This window comes from Pygoscelis adeliae, unplaced genomic scaffold (genome assembly GCF_000699105.1).
Source record: "Pygoscelis adeliae isolate BGI_AS28 unplaced genomic scaffold, ASM69910v1 Scaffold16, whole genome shotgun sequence".
Lineage (NCBI taxonomy): Eukaryota > Metazoa > Chordata > Aves > Sphenisciformes > Spheniscidae > Pygoscelis > Pygoscelis adeliae.
Window position 1 is genome coordinate 3,756,848 of NW_008825162.1, and position 22,030 is coordinate 3,778,877.

The 22,030-nt window shown below is 35.3% G+C and overlaps 1 protein-coding gene across 3 annotated transcripts in view; it reads right to left on the reverse strand.

Annotated features, from left to right (window-relative positions):
• The window catches only part of PAM (peptidylglycine alpha-amidating monooxygenase), a 79,365-nt gene that overhangs the window by 34,470 nt on the left and 22,865 nt on the right, over window positions 1–22,030 (reverse strand). For all 3 annotated transcript variants that reach the window (XM_009328719.1, XM_009328718.1, XM_009328720.1), the window contains exons 5-13: window positions 21,223–21,308; window positions 19,468–19,551; window positions 10,285–10,333; window positions 9,711–9,778; window positions 7,961–8,041; window positions 7,769–7,845; window positions 7,372–7,475; window positions 3,534–3,721; window positions 2,790–2,861 (exon numbers count right to left, since the gene is read on the reverse strand). In XM_009328719.1, coding sequence (XP_009326994.1) covers window positions 2,790–2,861; window positions 3,534–3,721; window positions 7,372–7,475; window positions 7,769–7,845; window positions 7,961–8,041; window positions 9,711–9,778; window positions 10,285–10,333; window positions 19,468–19,551; window positions 21,223–21,308 — 809 coding nt within the window. The remainder of the gene's footprint in view (window positions 1–2,789; window positions 2,862–3,533; window positions 3,722–7,371; window positions 7,476–7,768; window positions 7,846–7,960; window positions 8,042–9,710; window positions 9,779–10,284; window positions 10,334–19,467; window positions 19,552–21,222; window positions 21,309–22,030) is intronic.

The window sequence follows — 22,030 nt, forward strand, 5'->3', positions numbered from 1 at the left end:
TACGCACAAATGTCTAAATCAATTGCATTTCCTACAATAATTAACTTCCTATGAACAGTTTGTCTTCACCGAACAGCGACATTGCTGTTTCAGAAAAAATATAATGAGGTCAGTTTCATTAAGGTAAGTTCAGTTTAATTTTAACACTACAGGGATTTAGCTTTGTCTTCATGCTGAGTGGTGATTCACTTTGTGATGGTTACTACTTATTTCAATATATTTACATTGTTTATTAATGTGCTTCTGATGGGTGAAGGTGATGAAATTGAAAATTTAATGTAAAAGCAATGATAACTCCTGGAGGTGCCGATATAATGAACTACCTGAGTGTAGCAGGAAGTGCATCTTCTAAACCTATGCCCAGGCAATTATGTGATATATACATTATTAGCAGGCAGATATTTTCACATGGCAGGCTTTTTTGTTTTCCCCCTTTGAGGCAAATGCTTAGATTTAATATTAGTCACATCAAAATTTGTCTCTTTCACCATGCCTCTACCCCCCAGATTTGTAAGTATCTCCAGGGCAATATAACAATTTAACAACTACTTCAGTTTTAGTAAAGTAACAGCGTTTACTTCAGTTACCTGAAACTAAGGAGGGTAAAATGAAGTCGCTACAACATAATGAGTCATTGAGAAAGAAACATGCAAGATAAAACACAGAATTATGGAAAAATCGTTAAAGTACTATCTTCAGAGCAAATCAAAGGCTGAATTTACTGAGCAACAGCTGAGCAGCAGCAGAACTAATCAAAGCCTGAGTTTTGGTGGATCTGTGTTTTGTAGATAAGCTTATCATATAGAGTATGTCATGCCAGACCATAAAGGGAAAAATTTATATTACAACCTGTACCTCAGTGAAAGTATGTATTTGCTTTTGTGCAGCTTAGGGGTCCACTGCCCCCTCCCTCCAAACTGTAGAATCTTCCTGTTGTTAAGACCTTGTTCAAATTTGGTTGATACTGGCTAACTCACTAAAGTTACTTGAGGAGATGGACAAATTGGCAACGCAATTACATAAAATCACTTTGCCCCACAAAACCAGACTCCAATTTTTATGTAATTTTTATAGGCACATTTTAGCAGACCATGTTCAGCTCCTGGTTTTCCCAGTGTATCTTACCAGATGCTCATGTGCTTGTAGGACCAAAACCCACTTTCTAAAACAGCCACCCAACTTTCTCTCTTTGGAGACAAAAATAAAACCAAACCTGATTTGATTGTTTCTTTTGCTTTTTTTGCTTACACACACATAATTCCACTGAAGTTAGAGCTGTATAAATGTAAAACTGAAGCTAGGCTCCTGTAAATGATGGGAGAATTTATCTTAAACTAACAATTAAGAACATGAAACAAAATTCTCTCACAGCAACTACTGTGTTTTGATATTTCACATCATGAACCCAACTAATTTCAAATGGACAAAACAATACAGTGTGTTTCCATAGAAACATGTTAGATGAGGATGGATACTAAATAGTGGTCTCGGCAAACGAGACTGCATTGCAGAAATGTGGCTTTGAAATGCATTTCAAAGACAAATAAAAAAGATTTTAAAAACAGGACCTTGTTTCAACATTTTGTTTCAAACATTAACAAATTCAATAAAACACACAGATAACAAGATCCTCAACCAAATGCTAATGTGCTTATTAATAACATAAGGATGAAGCACCTTGTCAGCATAAATCTTGATATTAATTTTTAAGCAGCTAGCTCATTCTGCTCTGGGATAGGCTTAAAAAAATTAGAATTGTATTTCTTTCTAAAAAAATCCATCTTGAATTGATTAAGATAAGTTTCAGATATGGAATTGTAAATATTGTCTCTAGTAGTTTAAGGTACTTTCAGTCAAGATGCTCTTACACTCTAGAAGCTAGTTTTTATGTAACTGTACTTAATCACTTGAGTTAACTCTGCAAAATGGCAACGTATATAGAAAATCTAACCCCTTTGGGAGATGTTATCAAAAACTCTAAACACTGGCCTAATCTTTGCTCTCATTAATGGCAAAAGGAAACTCGTCTTTAATTTATTTAGTCCTTGAACCTCAACATTGTTTAATGAAAACAGTAGGAAATTGCAGCTGACAAGGTCTTCTCCTTAGTATCAAGAAAAATCTTGATACTAAATTTAGTATCAAGAAGAATCTTGATACTAAACCAATATTTATATAGTAGCATATGATCCACAAGAACTTTAAAGTACAGTCTTATTTTAAGAAGTACTGCACACATTTTTGCATGAGCTGTTATGTGCATATGCACACATACACAAATGTAATGAAAAATACTGCAGTATTAAACATTAGCTGCACTCAACCCACTGCACATACAACCAATATTTAAGCATAAGAACATATTATTCCCTAATACATACATAGTAATACAAACTGAGAAATAGGCAAAGAGCTAATAGCAGATAGTTACATATAGAATAGTTACATACTAGTATACATACTATTTCTTTGTGTCCATTCTTTAGGTTTGCACTTACAGATAAATTACAACCTTCTTCAGCAAATTAAAGCAAGAATAGGAAAATCTGATGAGATTAAAATGCACTAATAAATTTTACCCACAAGGCTAGAGATCAGTGGTAGACTAATTTTTAAAATTATTTCTTATATAGCATTCAATCATATTAGCTGTACAGAACATAGCAAATTGCATCAATTAAAAATAAACAGATTAAAAACTTCATAACTTGTTAACAATCAGGATATAATTTATCAGTATTTTACATTAGTGAGTCCCTTAATTGACACAAAAATAAATAAGTACATACCCTGATCCAAAATCTCTTCCTCTTCTTTTTTGGCCTGCTGCAGCAAAGAACTTTTATCACTACCCTTGGTTTCTGAAAAATGGATTTAGGATATGATGTTAACCTCTGCTTGTGAATGGAATTTAGTGTATTCCTACTGGGGAAAAAAGGCCCTTCTGAAATGAACATTTTGTATTTTTATCTATCTACAGTAATTGTACCAAACAGTGCAGCAGTAAAACAACTAGAATAAAAAAATTATGATTTGTATTTTGCTACACAGACATACCAGTCAGATTGCTTCTGGAAAATACTGCTGGTGCAACTTATACACCTACTAGTGTTCAATATAAACATTTGATTCCTTCCATAACAAGGCAGTGGGATCCAGAATACTATGGAAATGTTATGATTCAACTTTGTAGGAAATAGATAGAAGATAAAGCAAATATTAAGAAACGTTTATATTAAGTATTGATACTTGGCACAGAAAAGAGGTTAATCTTTTGGGTACACAGCTCACGTAGCTATAAAAATACGTTGAAAATTGAAAGCCGACAATAGGAAGAAACAGACAAAAGACTATGGCAGACATTTCCATGAAAAACAAGAGCAGAATCCTGTGATGGTCTATAATTAACGATTTGAATTTTATTCAGAATTGCATTTCCTTTTTATGAAAATTTAGCATATCAAAGCACCACAGACAAGCACATCAGCGAGCATAAAAAGACTTGAATAAAATGGATTACAAGGTTTTTTCACCTTCATGATGTCCATGCGTCATCTTTAGCATATCAGACTTGACTGGAATAGGAATATTTGCCTCCTGCGGTATATTTCTGAACATCTCAGGGTTTGCATTCTGTGTGCAGGTCATATACGAAACAGCATGCTTGGCTTCCATATAGTACATAATGTAAAAATTACACATTTCATCATCAGCTGTTCCCCTACACAAAAAAGAAAAGATGCAGCAGTTAGGAAAAAATGAGCTGAATATAGCTGTTAGTCAGTTCATCTAACTTGTTTAACAGAATATTAGAAAGATGCAACGAAACGCTTAGAAATCCCACACTAAAATATTTAATAGCTTCATCGCGGTGAATATCAAAAGTTTCTTTCAGTTAATACTAAAGAATACCAGTTTGTACAAACTCCCCAGGTAGCTCAGAAATTCCTAACAATTTCGTTTTGATTCTCCAAAAAAATGCATCAACTACTTAAACTGCTCTTCCTTCTCATTTCCCTGGTATATTCCTTATAGTCCCCAGTGTGTCATCAACTATGCACATGTTCTGATGAAATAAGACAGAACTGTATCATTCATTACATCACCATTTATATACACCTCTGTCAACCTGGGGCAAATCTAATTTAAAATCATTGCAAATAACGCCTATGTTTCATTTCAGCAGCTATCTTTTATGACAGTTTTTTCCACCCTATGTTCAAGTGCATCCATTTATTGGCCAATCACACTGGTGCTAATGCAGCAAAATGTAATTTCATTACATATTAAGACACCATAAATATCTCTTAAAGAGAAGATAGCAGTACCATCTCGAGAATAACTTGATCACAAGCTTCTGTAAGGAAAACATGAATGCAAGAGGAATGATTAAACACTAGCAGAATTCAGTTCTTTGCAAATGTTGTGCATGTACTTGAAACAGAAGAGGCTCTTCTGTACTGCTACATAATCCTGCCTTCAATAGAAAAAACAGCTGGTACAAGAAATATTTTTTTCTGAAAAATATTACTTTGTGAAGCAGACAATACAGGGCCTCTTTGTAACTGTGATCTGTTTCTGTTTTTTTCCTTCTGCCACATAGGTTGGTTATCTTTTATTTATAGCTACAATCCTGACAATGGAATAAGCTAGGACTTACAACGAAAGGTTCACAAAATAAAGGATTTTACATTAAGATTTTTTAATTAGCTTTCACAATTAACCAGTGAGCCCACACTCATAAAAAGATGCGGGGGTGGCCTATTAGCTGTTTGCAAAAGACGTCAGCGTTGACTTTTCCAGCAGCATCCTGCAGCATTCATTTATTCACCATAGCAACAATAATGACACCAGCCGGAGGGGAGACATGGGGAAGATGGGAGAAGAGACTGTTTCAAAAGGGGAATTGGTATTTTTCCATGCATTGAAAATTTAGCATCCCTTGGAGACCACAAAAATCAGAATCTGACTTGGCAAGCTCTGCTTAAGCTTTTAGAAAGCATTAACTTCACTGTTGGACTCCCAATATCTGTCACTGTAATTGCCTCCTCTTTTAAACTCCAGTAGAAAAGGGGGTGTGGAACCCACATGAAGTTTGGTTCACCAGACACATGTTACTCTGTATAAACATTTCAAAGTTGATAATTTTAAATATTTACAGTTTTAAAAACCCCACAAAATACTCTGTCAACAACAGTTTTAGTAAATTCACAGAAAACCCAGAATCCTTCCATTAGATATTTGAACTCCCGAGAAACCCTGTTTTTGTGAATGAGTTTAATGAGTAGAAATGCTGGTGCACAAGTTAAAAAGAAATAAAATAAAAAAATTCCTGTTAACCACCTTCACACCACTGCCACAGATACCTAGAACCGTATCCAGATCTTGGTATATTAACAGTACACAGTGAAGCATAATGAAACAGAGGATTTAGCATCAAAAAGCAAGATAATGCAGTTAAAGAATCTTAAATACTGAATGGGAACGTTTTGCTACAGGCACATAAACCTTCTCTTGAATGGTACAATACCTGTTAAACATATTTTGAAAGGGAAAGATACAGGTTGCACTATTTTCTCTCTGTTAAGAGTTTTAAACAACATATGACATCGCAACTGGAAAAACAAGCCGCCACCGTGGCCAATGGCACTTTCCTTTACAAAGATAAGATCTTTACGCTGAACAGGCTCCGGTTCTTTGATATCCCTTAGACTGGTAAGTTATATACTACTTGACACTATATCAACTGTAATGTTTACTCTGAAACATCATTAAGTTATCTGTTATAAAAATGCAGTGGCTGCTTGCATGGAATACTTACTGGTCTGTAGCAAAAATTAGAATAATTCACTCCTTTCATTTGCAAAAGTTTGAGCTTGAGGAGAAATCCAGCTAATTGAAATGGACCATTTATGAAACTTTTGAAAAGATGACTCCTGCCTCACCTCTTTACACCAGAGACATTAAGTCTGTGCTCATGTAATTACCCTGAACTTGTACGTAGTCAACTGCACAAGCAAAATCAGGTTTCACTTCTGAACCTTGGTTTGCCAAACTTTATACATCCAAGAGGCATGCCTCAATACCTAATTTAATTTCTCAGACTAGGAGAGGAAGCAGGGTGGAAAAGGTTAGTGGGAACCATAGGGCTCATGACATAATGTAAGATAATGGAAAGCAGTTAGTGTAACTAAAGAAAAACATGAAAAAAACCCAAGACCAAATGTGTAAAGAAACAAACAGCACAGTAAGGAAGGGATAAAAGAAAATGAGAACATCTATCCTCCCTCCCCAAGTTAGATAATAAGTAACAGACTTGGCCAAAAATGACACTTCATTCATATGAAAGGGACTAGTTGACTATCACAGAAACTACTACACAGTTAAGAAAGTGTAACATACAATATATGTCATGCTTTAACTACAGTTAGCATATATTATGAATGGTTAAGCTTTAACTGATCAGCTTTGGAAAGGTGAATGAACAAAGCGAACTCTGTTTTAGCCCTGCCTTCTATGTATATTAAAGATAGATCACATAAGGTATTTAAGATCTTTTTTTCAGCTAGTTTAAGAAAAAACAAAAACACAGGCAGAAAATTAAGTATAGAGACGGGAAAGTGAACATGAAGACCTGATCTGATCCTTTTCAGGTATGTATTACTTCACAGCTTTCCTTTCATGTTTGCATTTCCCATTTTTTCAGTGTTTATATTTGGAACTCAAAGGTTCTTTTAATATTTCTTTTGGACCGACCAGTCATTCTGAATGGGAGCAAGACAACTGCCCTGATGGGCAATATTTTTCAAGATTTAAACAACTTTCCTTTAATTTATTTTGGCTGTTTATCTTTCCATATACCCAGCTTAAAATGCTTATGCATTTTAGTAACTGGTACATTATTCCAAATTTTTAAGGTTAGATTTTATGATGGGTCAAAATCTATCAGAATTTTATAAGTTTCCATAAATTTTCTTTCTGAAATAATAAGAAATTGTGAAGCCTTAATATTTGGTTTTAGACAGTCAATAACGTCAACGTATTAAAAAATACATCTCTTAGAATTGATATTCTAAATCCTTCTCTAAGTGCAGAACAGCCCAACATCTGAGTAAGGTGTTTGGCAGCATAGCTTCACCTGAGAAATGTTCCAAACACTTCAGAACAGTGATTATTCACCTAAGTAAAGGCAATGAACATTGTGTAGAGTTAAATCTTTAGCAGACTAGACAGCAAAACAGGCCATTCTGGCAGAATTTAACAGTTTGTTAGAATTATCTTGGAAGAAGACATGAAACAAATACATTTCTACACATAACCAATACCTTGGGAAAAAACAGTTAGGAAATGGAGCAAATAGAGAAAATTTACCCTATATGTGTCTCTGTAGTTCTGCCTTCACCACTGAACACACATCTAGCTGCTAGGATATCATCATAGCTAACATCTACAGGACGTTCTACTGGATAGAATGCCTGAAAGAGAGGATGATTCACCATAATTAGTGAAAGCATCTCGTATTATTTACGTCAATATACACACTCACGAGAATGACAGTGCTACACATCTGAAAAGTAATTCCAGAATAGTTTTTGCATCACAATGTAATCATGATAATACTTGGCAGTATTCACTTCCAGTGGCACAATAACATGTACCAGTGGAAACACCATGACGCAAATCCATGGGTACATGACTGCCAATTCAGCTTCTCAGTTTTTAATAAAGATAATTAAAATTTACAATTAGAATTAAAAAAACAACCAACCTGTGGTAGTTGTGGACTCTGTCTACCAATCAATGTCCATTGACCATTTCTCACTCTGTATCCACTCACTACTTTACCTATAAGATACCAATATGTATATGAACGTGAGATATACTTCTAAAAAAATATGTTGTAGTGTCAGCATTTTTCTGTTAAATATTTGATATTCCTGTGTTGCAATAAAACTCTTACCTAGTCTGTGTGTATGAACTCTGTAGGCAAAAAGGTGCATTGGAAACCTTTTGTAATGGCAGGCAATGTCTGCATCAACCACTGTTAAGATATGATGGCAATAAATGAAGAAAAACACATCATTTATCAGAGAAAAGTTATACTACTGTACTTCATTCAGTGTGAAAGCAGTTTACAAAAGATATACCTACACAGGACAACAGACAATTTCAAAAGATACTGGATAGTATCATATTTCTGCAGTGTCTATCTCAAGACATCTGTAAAGAAAAACTAATAAAATATAGCACAAGTCACTTGAAAATTAGTTTCTGTGATGGTGTACATACAAAATGGGGCTGAAACTCAGTAGCGTTTTTTCCAGCGTACACTACTGCTAGTTAAAGAAGTAAAGTAACACATTTGCTTACAGACTATGTTGAGGGACACTTAAAATAAACATAGCTATGGCAAATAGTCTACTCAGGAGAAAATTAAAATAAACCGATGTAATTCTAAACTGATACAATTTATAATGAAGGCTTGATTTTAAGATCTTATAGTTCTAGGCCTAGTCTTAAAAATTTAGGGTTAGATGCAGGCTTTGGCAGAGAAGTGCTGCACAGACAATGTCTGCAGGCTAGTACTTGTGTTAGGTGCAGTAACAGTAGCTAAGGAAGAGCCCACAGAGAAATTCCTCTGCCGATGCCTCTCTGAGAGGCATCTCGGGACTGGCTGCATTCTTCCTTCATGCTTTACTTAAGAACTGCAAATTTGACTGAGCACGAGAAGGCAGTTATCAACAGGCGCAGAACTGTTTTTATTCCCCTTTCCCTCACCCCTCCAGCTGAAAAAGTAAATTTCTGCGTTGGTCAAATATTTCGGGGCAGGGGGGGAATCAGTTTGATATGTTTTCATATTGAAGAGCAAAATATGTTAAGTTTCAATTCAAATTAAAAAGATTTCAAGCTGCTGAATTCACCGAACACTTGGGAGTCAGTTGAGCATGACCACCTCATCATATTTAGGCAGCTAACTGTAAATGGGACAAATGGTGTTCTTGGATATCTAATTTAAAATTCCGGTATAGCATAGGAAAATGTAAGGTCAGTGTTCAACTTCTATAAAACAGAATATTCCATGTTAGCTTGAAGAAATGATATCGGGACTATCCAAGCTGAGTTTCAGATAAAATCCACTGAGTAGGATTCTGAATAGAAACTGTTTGGAAACTTTCTTTTACAATGTTTTTTCAGCATTTTGACCTTTTAACCAACTAGGAACACAGAAATAAAATTTTTAAAGAGCAGCTCCTTACTGGTAGAAATTCATTTATTAAAACTAAACTCTTAGTAAATCACAAATAGCATGAATGACAAATGCAGATGAAGAAGAGTCAAAAAAATTTTATGTTTTTTTTGGGGGGAGGGTGGAAATAAGAAAACAGGTAGGACTTTTTTGGTAAAATATTAAGACAAAAATAAATCGAAGAAATACTCTTGAGAATCCTAGAAACTTCAGTATTGCACAGATCATTATTGTTTTGTACAACATTTTTTTCTACGACATTGATTGCCTTTGCAGATATAGTCATTGGGAAATATGATACAATTTTAAAATTGTAACTGTTTTTTTCATCATTTGTTTAATTAAGCAATTAATTTGTCCATCTACAATTCAGCAAGCCTCTGCTAAATTTTCTTCCACAATGAGCAGTGAAAATAAATCAGATGCTGAAATTATATAATCACTTTGTAGAATTATGACTCACCTTTCTCGCCTGGTGGTATTACAGTGTTCACAGACATCATAAGATACATTCCAGCAATCAAAGGCTGCCTGCAATTCAAAACCCAAGCTCTGCTAAACAAGTCCTTTGTAAAACCTAACTGCAAGTGACATGATATGCAATACCATTTAACATCATTCATTTCTAAATGTTGGATTATGTCTGAAACTGGTCTACTGAGAAAGAAGCTGTTACACAGCACTTCCCTTTCCCTCCTTTTTTTCATACTGAGCTACAATTTTTAAAGCATCTTCTACAAAGTATGTGAAATAGGACGAAACAGTCATCTACATAATTGCCATCCTTGTCTCAGATTTCTAAATATGAAGCTCTTAAGCTGGATTAACTCAGTACTGGTAGCACCATTTCACCAAGTTTCTTAGCAGAAACAAAAATTTTTGCCAACAGATGACACACAGCTTCAAAATTCCTAACGTTGTGAAGTATGTATTATTTTTATTTCACATGTTTTCAAAGGAATCTAAAGGAGAGGTTTCCATGCCTTCTGTTCTGATGAAAAAAATCTTAATAGGTAAGTATTTTTAAAGATACTTACTTCTGATGTGTCAGATGTAAAGTTACACCAGAGCAGTCCTTGTGTTTATCTGCACAAATCACAAAACAGTTTAATCATTAGCAACTGAACCCATGTGAAATTCCACGTTAATAACATTCTTCTGCTGTGTAAAAAATACCAGAAGACAAAATAAGTTTTAATCTTACTGTCTGCAGTAAAACTTTCATACCATGGAAACATTACTCAAATTTGCACAAACCTGAACATCACAGTGCTGCATTCGTGGCAAAATCCTAATGCAGAGCAAAACTCCAGTGGATGAAAAACTAACTGCTTTTTTTGGTACTAGAAATTGCAGATCTTTATGAACTAGCATCTGGGAGATGAAACAGTGTCATTTTTGCAATAGCAGGAAAAGTTGGTTTGCTTCAAACAAATTTGTATTTTGACAAATGTTAGAATAATGAAAGATTTGTGGAAAAGTAATGATTTTAGCCATACTAATACAGACAGTAGTTCTGTTTAACATTGGATATCCTAGAAGGACAGTAAAAATAGTTAATTCATTTGTTAATGTACTGTATCAGCATTATCTAATATGTTTGACATTTTAATTTAAAGATACTATTGTCTTGATATAGTTGCTCAATTTGAGTTGGTGATCTAAGAGTTCAATCTTTGTTCTTTTTCAAGAAAGTTTCCTTTTTTTATGTTTATACCAAAAATAGCTGTAGTTAGAAGACGGATATAACTCCAAAGCAAGTAAACAGAAAATGCTGAAAAAATACCCTCTAACAGTATATGCTTCAGGTAAGAAAGAGAACAGAGTAGCTAAGGATCTGCTGACAAGTGTAACTTGGGAGAGGTTTTCCTCCCATCAGTAGCTAGATTCCGAACTGAAAAAAGCAGTGCATTTGAACAGAAGAAAGGATAATGACTAGAGCAGGACAAAACAGGGAGACTTTACAAATTAAAAAGTATCAGTTCAGTTTTTCAAACATTAGCTGCTTTAGTCACACCACATTTCATTATCAAGGGATAATATTCAGTTTATTTTTTACCACCATTGATACTAGAACTTACTTTCAATACATTCACAAAGTAGACAGTCACTATTTTTATAGAATGTATAAATTAGTACATATGTTACACAAGTGAAAAAGTTGCTAACCCAATTTCACTAGGTTCTCATAATGCTCATCATCATGGCGTATGAGAATACTTAGTTTCTCCAGCTCTGCGTGTCCCAACAAACACTTCTGTATTTAAAAATCTGAATCAGTAAACCACAGTTGTACCTTTACAAACAACAACAAAAAAGGAAAGTCTTCACTGTATACGCAAAAGAAAAAATAGAACAGCAGGTCTTTCATCAAGACTACCCACTACTGTAGTTGCATTGAGTGTTTGGAAAGCATGTCTCATGAGAATTTTTGAAACGAAGTGTGATGAATCAGAAGGAAAGCAGCTGAAAATTCAATTGGTAATGCAGAAACAAAAGCATACCCACTGAATGCAGATGGAATTTCTGACTGTCTATGTTAAGCTACATGTAATATTGCCTCAAACACAGAGAGTTCAGTACCTATATTCTGTATAAAGGATTGAGTATGGGTTTGGCAGAGTACTGACAAAGTTCACTTGCAATTACAGTAGAAGTACTTCAAGACTACGCACATGCACACACAAAACGCAAAGCTAGTCAGCCAGTTACTGCCACTGTATCACCCACATTTTCTCTGTTCTACAAAACACCCAAATAAACAATATATTGTAGAAAATAGATATTTTCAGTCTAATAACATACATTCTTATATATCATTTTTATGCAAGCATGCGTATTTGTACAGAAAAATAGTAGACACTGAAAAATTAATCTAAACTTTAAGATAAAAATTCTCCAATTTAAAGTACAGTCTTTAAATCACATTTAAAATATAGTCTTCAATTTTTTAAATTTACTTCTCAAAAATAAATAAATAAAAAAAATCTTTCCATAAATACATTCACCACATGGCAAGTCATTTGCAGGGGGTAGCAGAGAGAGAGGTGAAGAAAGAGAGGAGAAAAGGTTGAAGGAGAGAGAAGGGACAGGACCAAATAAAAGACTAAGAGTAGATAAGAGAAAAAATGAAGTCAAGATATGGACAGCACTGCCTGAAGATGGAAAGAAAAACTGAAGTTATGCCATGCCAGAATAAGCACTAGTTTTCAATCACAGAGAACAAATGTTGCTTTCAAATGGTCAAGTCATGAATCCAAACGCACCAGAAAGACTAAGCTATTAGGACAAAAGTAGGGGAATGGTAGGAAAACATTCAAGAGAAAGAGAAATTAAATTCTTTGTCCATGGTTTTAGAAAAAGTTCAAGATATGTATATACTGTTCATCCTCCTCCACTCTTCACTGTAGGAAGCTTCACTTACAATCTCAATACCTCTATATTTGCTATAAAGGTCTTCATGAAATCTCTTTTGCCCCACCTTCCTTGTTTCAAATTAATTTTTTTTTTTTCTACATTTTTGGCTATTCAGGTGATGCTGCAGAACTCAGCTTTAATAAGTTTAACATTGTTAGGAAGTTTGCACTACATAAATTTTAATGGAAGTTGGGAAATACTTGCTTCCTCTCAGAACATTTTACTTTATTAAAGTAATAAAATTTAAAATTTAAAAATTTAAAATGCAATCAGTAGTTTTATGTCTGTCAGGTTTGCAATTTGCAGTTGAAAACATCACCATCTTGTCTTTTAAACACTACTGAAAAACTATCCCAAAATAATAAAACCAAACCTTTCATATGCCAAACATGAGTCAAGTTTGGAAAATCTAACCCTTACTATGTCATAGTGTCTCTTTTAAAAATAGCGTGTTGGGAGAGGGAAACGACTCCAATATATTTCAGTTTGCCAATATTGAAGTTTTCACACTATTTACATTTGCAGAGTATTGAAAAAATTTTCATTCAATATTTTCATCTAAATTGAGCAATTTCAAAATGAACTGAAGACAGTGGGAAAGTTATTATTACTACTATACAAAGCAATCATATTAATCAGTATCGGGAGAAACATAAATCAATTTCTGGCACAAGAATCTGATCTGCACTGGTGTGTCAAGAGTAAAATAACGGATGGATACACTGATCTAGACTTTTGAGAAATTCCTACAGTGCATTATAATTTTGTCTGTGGTTATATTAGCCGTGACTGAGCTAAACATTTTTTTAACAACTACAGAGGTATGCTGAAAACACTGTTTCCTTGCTTCTCCTTCCCTACAGCCCACCTCCTTGAAACACTCACAGCTGCTGGACCCTCCCCCCAAGAACGCTGACTGCAGTGAGGCCAAGCCGGTTCCTGGTGCAAACTCTCTTCAAGCTTCGCTGTGTGACCTAAGCAAAAATATCCTTAAACAATGCACAAACCAAACAAAATCTTAAAGCCTCCTTTCCAGCCTGTCAGCCCAGCTTACTTAACTACTTTGATTTCTTTGTTTCTGCTATTCAGCAAATGTGCACTGCTCTGGGACAAAGTAGTTACTATTTGCTGTGTGGCAAAGACTGGAAATGCATTTTTATGTACCTCAGAAACAGGTTCAAATCAAAGCTAATTTTCCATACACAGTTTCCAACTCAAATGAAACTAGAAGCTGTGCTTATGACTGCCTTTTGTGTGGTGTGCAAATACAACACAATCATTAAATATTCCCTGCTTTTATTTACCTATGTCAAACAAAATCAATGGTGCATGTTAAACCCTAACACTGGCTTCAGAATTTAAATACATCATTTGTTTTAAAAATTGTACATGACAACTTTGTAATGATAATTCTAACTGCAAATAAACACTTAAATTAGTTAAAATGAATCACCTATGCTACTCCTGTTAATCATGTTTTCTAGGAGAAATATCTCAAATACTAGAAATACAGTTTGTCAAATGAAACACTCATAGCTGAGAAGTCAAATTATCCTAAACAGAAACACTCTCTTTCTGTAGGCTGATTGTGGTAAAACTTCCAATGCAAGTCTGACAGGCCTCCTGCCAGTCTGTCTATCCAGATCTACAATCCTGAACTCTTTAGTTACATGTATGATAAACTGCCAGAGAAGTTGAGACTTCTAGGGCTTCCTAGATACTTAAAATTCTGTGGTTTTTTACTCAGAATTAGAAAAATAAACACTCTTCAAAACCTATTTTCTTTGCACTGTGGGTACATGGATTTTAAATTATAGAGCAGACTGTTCAAACTATTTATTCAGTTTCTTCATTGCTCTATTTCTAATATTTAATAGGAACAGTATAGCACTCATACATGGCTACTAGAATACTTAAAAGCTTTCACTGTAATAGAGTGGTGCTTTTTATGAAGCTCCAAAGCCCTTGTCATTTCAAACTCAGCCCTTTGATTTGTAGCAGAATCTCCACATATCAGAATTGGCATTGCCTCATTAAAGATAAGAAGTAGCCTCAAAGCTGGAGCACAACCTCTAAGCAAGGCAATTCCAAAGCTAATGCCCACTGGGAAGTAACTTTATACAAGTTATATTCAAAAAGTCAAAGACATGCAGCACAAAAATGAAAAAAGAGACAAATTCAATATGTTGCATTCAATATTGACACCTAATATTTGATACGTAAAAGAATACTAGCTGAATTTGTCTTTTTCATGAGAGTCAAGGTGCTTGCTCTTACTGATCTGTTCACTCAACCAAAATCAATTCAGCAAAATTCTTTTTAAAAATCTAGTAACATGTAGAATTCAAATACAGACTCTCCAGTGCCATTTTCACAACTTACTTTCCAAATAGAAAAGAGACAAACAATTGTTGATCCTGGTCCGATATAAATTTTTTAAAAAATAAATACCTTGTAAAGGTCACAGATGACTAATTTGCTGAAAGGATATCATAATATATCATAGACATGAATATCTGGGAATATGCAAAATTAATTTTATTCAAGACACCAACATTAAGCCTTCTGGTTATCAGAGAGAAGCACACTGAATCCAGTGTTCAAGTAAGACTAGAACTCAAATGACAGCTTACAATTCACATGTTTATGAAGAAAACAGTTATTTTTAGGACATCTACCAGCTTAGTGGCAAAAATTAATTACTCTCCCCAACCAAAAAAAACCCCCACCAAACCAAAACCCAACACTAAGAAACCCACCCCCCCTCACAAAAGCAGGTATGTCTGTGTTGTTATATGTAATCTGGGTAACATAATTCTTGTAGGGAATGATAGCAGGAAGGAATAAATCTATTCTCAGTGAAGAAGTGGGGGTTAGGAGAAGGAGCTGAGGATGCAAATACGTGTGCCTTATGCAAGACAAGAGAGGGAACAAGAAAGGGAGTAAGAAAGGAGCCAAAGTTGAACAAAAATTAAAGAATTCCCCAAAAGTTTGCTCCAAGCATACTAACAAAAATTATTAATTGCTTCAAAAAATGCAACAGTTACACAAATAGAAAATGATAGAATGTGATTACCTTTCATATAGAACAAGTTAAAACAGATTATTGATAACTTTTAATTACTTTGATTCTCGGGGATAAGGTCTATATTCTCACATGTGCTGGAAAGGTCTAAGATAACAGTATGGTGGGTTAGAAACATCAGTCTTTGTTATAGGGAGGGCAGGAAAAAACAAATTCTAGGGATTGGAAAAAACCCCACATTTTTTAAAATCAGGTCTGAAGGCACTTTTATGGAAGAATAAATCAAGAACAGTGTGACAACTGCATTGCATATCCCTACAGCCCAAACTGAAAGTTGACTGGGTGCCTTTATAGATCTAAAGATGGCTAGATTTACTTTTATTTGAATCTGAACCCTAAACACTTACAAATATATAAAAAAGGCAGACCAATTTCTGACAACATTTTACTTGTTACATTACTGTATCTACTATCAACCATAACTCCAAACCATAATAATTTTTGCTTTTGCAATATAAAAAGTGAGGAAAGTCTAATAGAGCAATTACTGTTTTTCTAAGATGGCTTTTTGCACATTCCCCCCATTTTTTTTGGAGAATTTGCTTTTGGTTTTCCAGATTATTTTTTAATTATGTGTATTTTAGACAAGATACAATAAGCTTTATTTTGATATCTGAGCATAAAGTGCATATCTAAATATGAATACTTAGCTCTGGATTATAGCTAAGGAGGGAGGGAAAGCATAATTTGTTTAATGACTGGTTAATGGAATGAAGAAATATCCTTTTTGCAAATAATTGAAAATGAGTGTTGATAAATTTTAACGATGACATTTTTTCCCCAAAAATTGATAGAAAGTAGAATTGGGTGCTAATACATAAATAATTACTACCTCAAGCCAAATATTTGCAATGACTTCTAAGTCAGAAAATTAAACTCTGAACAGTGCTTCTGAATCTTTGATGTGCTACTGAAAGCATAACAGGTTAACTGAGTATATTTCATCATTTGTCCTCTATTCTGAGTTCCAACAACTGCATGCACTTACATACAAACTGTAAAGACTACATTCTTACGCTTTGACAAGCCACAGTTATTAAATGACATCTCATTCATACAAAAAAGCTCCCTTTAGGTCATTCCTGAAGTTTAAAAGTACCTGTAAAACTACTCAAAAGTTATGCATTGAATATCCTTGAACACCACCACCAAGGTTTAGGACATCTAAATTACTAGATTTAAATTATATTTTTCTCTACTTGAATTTTCACAGGCAGACTACATTAAAAACATTTTTTTCTCCCTAAAATGACAGAAAAGGTAGATTATTTTTCACTTTAAAAATAAGGTATCAGACTACCAAGTAAAAGGCACTGAAATAAAACAAGACATTCTGTCATACTCTTTAACTGTTGAAACAGTACATGACACTAGTATCATCTCCTAAATTATAGTTCTATCAGTTCACACTTCTTAAACTTTCATAATTTTGCAGGCTTGTATCTATGACATTGATTATTCTAAGTCCTGCACAGATATTCTACACAAAAAATACAGAAGTCTGCTGCAGGGGCGGTGCTAGTGTAAAATTAAGTTTTAATTTCAGGTGCTAACTTATTTCACTCTAGTTTCTCTAAGTGGGCAAGGGGATTTTTTGAGTAGAAGCTTTGACTACCAAGTTAATTTACTAATAAAAATTTCCAAACACATCCTCAACTAATGTGCAATGGAGGTTACTGATCTCATTTGTTTCTTTTTTTTTTTAATAACTGCATACACATAAATTACACCTAAGAGTGAACATGAGCAGTGAGAACTCTTACTGTCCCCAAGCAATAATGAAGAGCAGGCTCTCAACTAACATGCTCTCTTTAGAGGTTTGTAACTTTAATTATTCATGATTTTAGCAGGCAAAGAATCTCATGGGCAGTACGGGTCCATCTGAACTGTCTCATGAAAATCAATTCTTTCAACTTCAGTTGTGCATATTTGCATATGTGCTCCATTTAAAGAGTGCTGGCACACTTGGTTTATTCCTTCCTCCTCCTCCTCAGTTAGCATTATTGCCATTATGCTACATAATATGGACATAATTCTTCATGTCATGGTAGAAGCCATACCTTCAACTTCAGACAGTGCTGCTGAAAAAGCTAGATGTATATTGCCGAAATCTTGCCAGAGATTTACAGAAGACAGGCTGCATGGCACTGGGAAGCTGCCAACTACAGGGTAACTCCTCTGTTCAAAACCAAGTACAATTTGTGGATCATTTACCATGGTACCATAGAAGGATTCAGAGGCCATGGACATAGCTCAAACTATTTGTGTAATGCATATTCCTCCCTTAATTTTTTGCTATTATTTAGCTTACTTCCTCTTTCTTCTTTCAAGTCCAACATTTTGATTATCACTTAGCCCATAAGGATCTTCACATTCTTGTTTAAATCCTAATCAGTAATGTATAGCAGCTGAGTTCCAAGAGAATGACAACCCACAGGTTTATTGTTCCTGAAGGCCAGAGAGGCCCTAATCCAAAAACTCCACACAGCATGTGATTCACAGAGTAAAAGTAAGAATTCATGCATCTCAAAGGTGTCAGAACAAGGCATTTTAGGTTTAAAGAACAAAGTACAACATGAAATATAAATTTTTAAAAAATGTAATTAATCTTGTCCCAAAAAATCTTAGATCACCAGTATCTCAATGTGCATTAATGAAATCCAAATTTCATTTGGGCTGGATGAGCAGACAGTGAGGTGGACTGAAAACTGGCTGAATGGTTGGGCACAGAGAGTGGTGATCAGTGGTGCAAAGTCTAGTTGGAGGACAGTAGCTAGCGGTGTACCCCAGGGGTCAATACTGGGTCCAGTCCTGTTCAACATCTTCATTCATTCATAATGAATTAATCATTCATTAATGAGCTAGATGATAGGGCAGAGTGCATCCTCAGCAAGTTTGCTGATGACACCAAACTGGGAGGAGTGGCTGATACGTCAGAAGGTTATGCTGCCATCCAGAGGGACCTGGACAAGCTGGAGAAATGGGCTGACAGCAACCTCATGAAGTTCAACAAGGGGAAGGAAGTGCGAAGTCCTGCACCTGGGGAGGAACTACCACAGCCATGGGTACGTGCTGAGGGCCACCCAGCTGGAAAGCAGCTTGGCAGAAAAGGCCCTGCGGGTCCTCATGGACACCAAATTGAACACGAGCCAGCAATGTGCCCTTGCTGCAAAGAAGGTTAATGGTATCCCCGGCTGCATTAGCCAAAGCATTGCCAGCAGGTCAGGGGAGGTGATCCTTCCCCTCTACACAGCACTGGTGAGGCCACACCTGGAGTACTGTGTCCAGCTCTGGGCTTCCCAGTACAAGAGAGACATAGACGTACTGGAAAGAGTCCAAGGAAAAGACCACAAAGATGATGAAGGGATCTTATCCATGTACAAAAATACCTGAAGGGAGGGTGCAAAGAGGACGGAGCCAGGCTCTTTTCAGTGGTGCCCAGTGACAGGGCCAGAGGCAACGGACACAAACTGAGACTGAACATCAGGAAACACTTTTCACTGTGACCGTGACTGAGCACTGGCACAGGTTGCCCAGAGAGGTTGTGGAGTCTCCATCCTTGGAAATAACCAAAAGCCATCCGGACATGGTCCTGGGCAACCAGCTGTAGGTGGCCCTGCTTGAGTGGGGGGAGATGGACCAGATGTAATATAGTAATGTAAATATTTTTCATGCTGTAACTGATACAATTTACAGAACAAATTTCCAAAATACATACCTCTAAATGCACTAATATCCCCATAGTGTACCTGGAGCACAAAAAATCTGCCACCTGTTTCTCCCCCAACTCTGAATCCAACACCTAAGAGAAGGAAAACAGATTGGTTTCAGAAACAACAAATGTAAGACGGTTCATCACTGCTGACCATATCTAAAAACCCAAATCACTGTAATGGCTTAGAGTGAAAGGGTAGAAAATTTCACTGAGACACTGGTGAAGAAAACATTGTCCTGAAAACTGGGAAAACCACCGTCACAACACGTTCCCAAACAGACTAAGAAGCTAGGACCATAACTTAATTATTCATGAACTTAGGCAGAGAATTCGCTCAAGCCAAGAATATAAATACAGATTTGATATATATATACAACTATATTAAAAAAAAAACAAATCACATTTTGCCATCCTTGTAGGATTTGGTATAACTTTCATTTCTCATACAACCTGTGAATGATACAAACTGATTAACACTGACTTACTAAGAAGTCACTGAAAATGAAAAGATAAAAAGATCTGCAGTAAAATATTTTGAGATGTAAATTAATATTGTATGCAGAAAAAATCTTGTGAAAATTATGAAGCTATGTTATTTATTGACAGAAGTAAGCACAGGCACAGAAGAAAATGGAGGAATTTGAAATCATGAAATTGCAAAATATCACAGTTACCAAAAGGGATTTCTTTAAACCAATTCTACAATGAACACTCTTCAAAAGAAGCAGAGAAAGCAATTTCTTCCTATTCGGCCAGTGAATCCCACTAGATTAAACACTGACCACAGCAAAGCCTACTTATAAATGGGCCTGCAGCCTCTCTGCACAAATGTAGTATCATTATGACCCGCCCCGAAACCTTGTATTTAGGGACAGCTTAGAGACAAGAAAATTATTACTAGCTGGGGTTTAACAGCAAAGCAAATAGCAGGCTTCCATAGAATCCTCCAGGCAACATTTTTTTAAACTTGACATTCTGATAACCACATCAAGTAATATTCATGCTGATAAGTGTGTAAACGGATTATTAAAAATAAACCTCTTCATGATACTGTGCACTGCTCCTGGTTATGAAAAGAGGCAATAAAAGATAAAAGAAAAAAATTTTTAGAATTCAAGGTATGTTCAGACTGAGGCTATATAGGTGGTAGGTATTTCTAGGACCCTTAGTTGTTATTAGAAAGAACGACTTCTCCCCGTCTTCCAGATGTAACACTTCAAGTAGCTTAAAAAGTCATCTATCATACAAAAAAATGGGTATGTAAACATGTTGCTCAACCGCATCAAAGCATCAAGAAATGAAAAGCACATAGATTTGTCAAGTATACTTAAGACCAGAAAAAATTCAATGTTTAGATTGAACTTGTTTGTGCTTTCCCAAACACAAAAATATTTTAATGCAGTTTGTGTGCTACTGAAAGATATATAAATAGTACCCTTCCAATAACATATAGTAGGAAATGCAAGATTAATGCTATATAAAAATAAAGCATTATATTATGACCATTATCTCTCCCTCAGCCTTTTTTGCCCCTACTGAAAGCCATAATGTTACAGTAAACAGGGTGACAAAAAGACCCAAGTATAATAGCTAGGATAATGTAGTCATAGTTTATGAGGTTGACGTTTATACAGTTTCTATCAACTAGACATAATAAAAATGTTATAGGAGGTTCCTAGATATGCCAGGTGCTTAATTCCACAACCTCTTCTCTCCCTTGCCCCTGTACACAAGAACTTCACATTAAAGGCACAGTACCTTTGGGTAGCCTGGTGGGTGGAGCATTTCTTGCCCAAGCATACAAAATATTAGATTTGTCTTTGCACGTTCCTTCATCACAGTCCCTAAAAATATGAGGGAAGAAAACAGAAAGAAATATAATTTTTAAAATTTCAAATCAGAAAAGGGCAGGCGAATTACATGTAAAACCACTAATTTTAAGATCTATGAAGATGTTTTTGGATGTATTTTGATTAAACACAGTTCTTTTAATGTAGACTGCTTTCCCGGAAATCATTAGATCCTCCATCTTCTTTTTTTTTTCTCCCTCTGCCTTAAGATAGTGTTAGGCAGACAGGGTCAAAACCATACACAGTTCTGATAGTCCCTGCCAGCCTAGTAGCCAGTGATGAAAAAAATAAAGGAACCTTTTCTGAGAATGAACCATGTGAAATTTTCTAGCACTATTAGCTCAAGTGTCACAAAATGACAATGGCTGCCACATTTACACAGAGGGACAGGACTCATGCACAAAGCAGAAAAAAAACCCACACGACATCAAAGCTTTAAGTCAAAATTGATATTTAAAATTAATTTAAAAATCATTGACAAAAAAAGGTGACAGGAAGCTGTATACAAACCAACAGGTAGGAGGCACTCGCGCTCTTCCCTGCACTTAATGCAAGCTCACTGCTTTAAGTTAATTTTTATTCCACTGCACAATTTCTTATTTTTCATAAACAGAAAAATCACACACACCAAAAAAAAACCCCAAGGGGAAAAAAAAAAGAAAAAACAAGTGTTTGCCAAGTTACAGACCACAAACAGGTCACAAACGCTTACAATA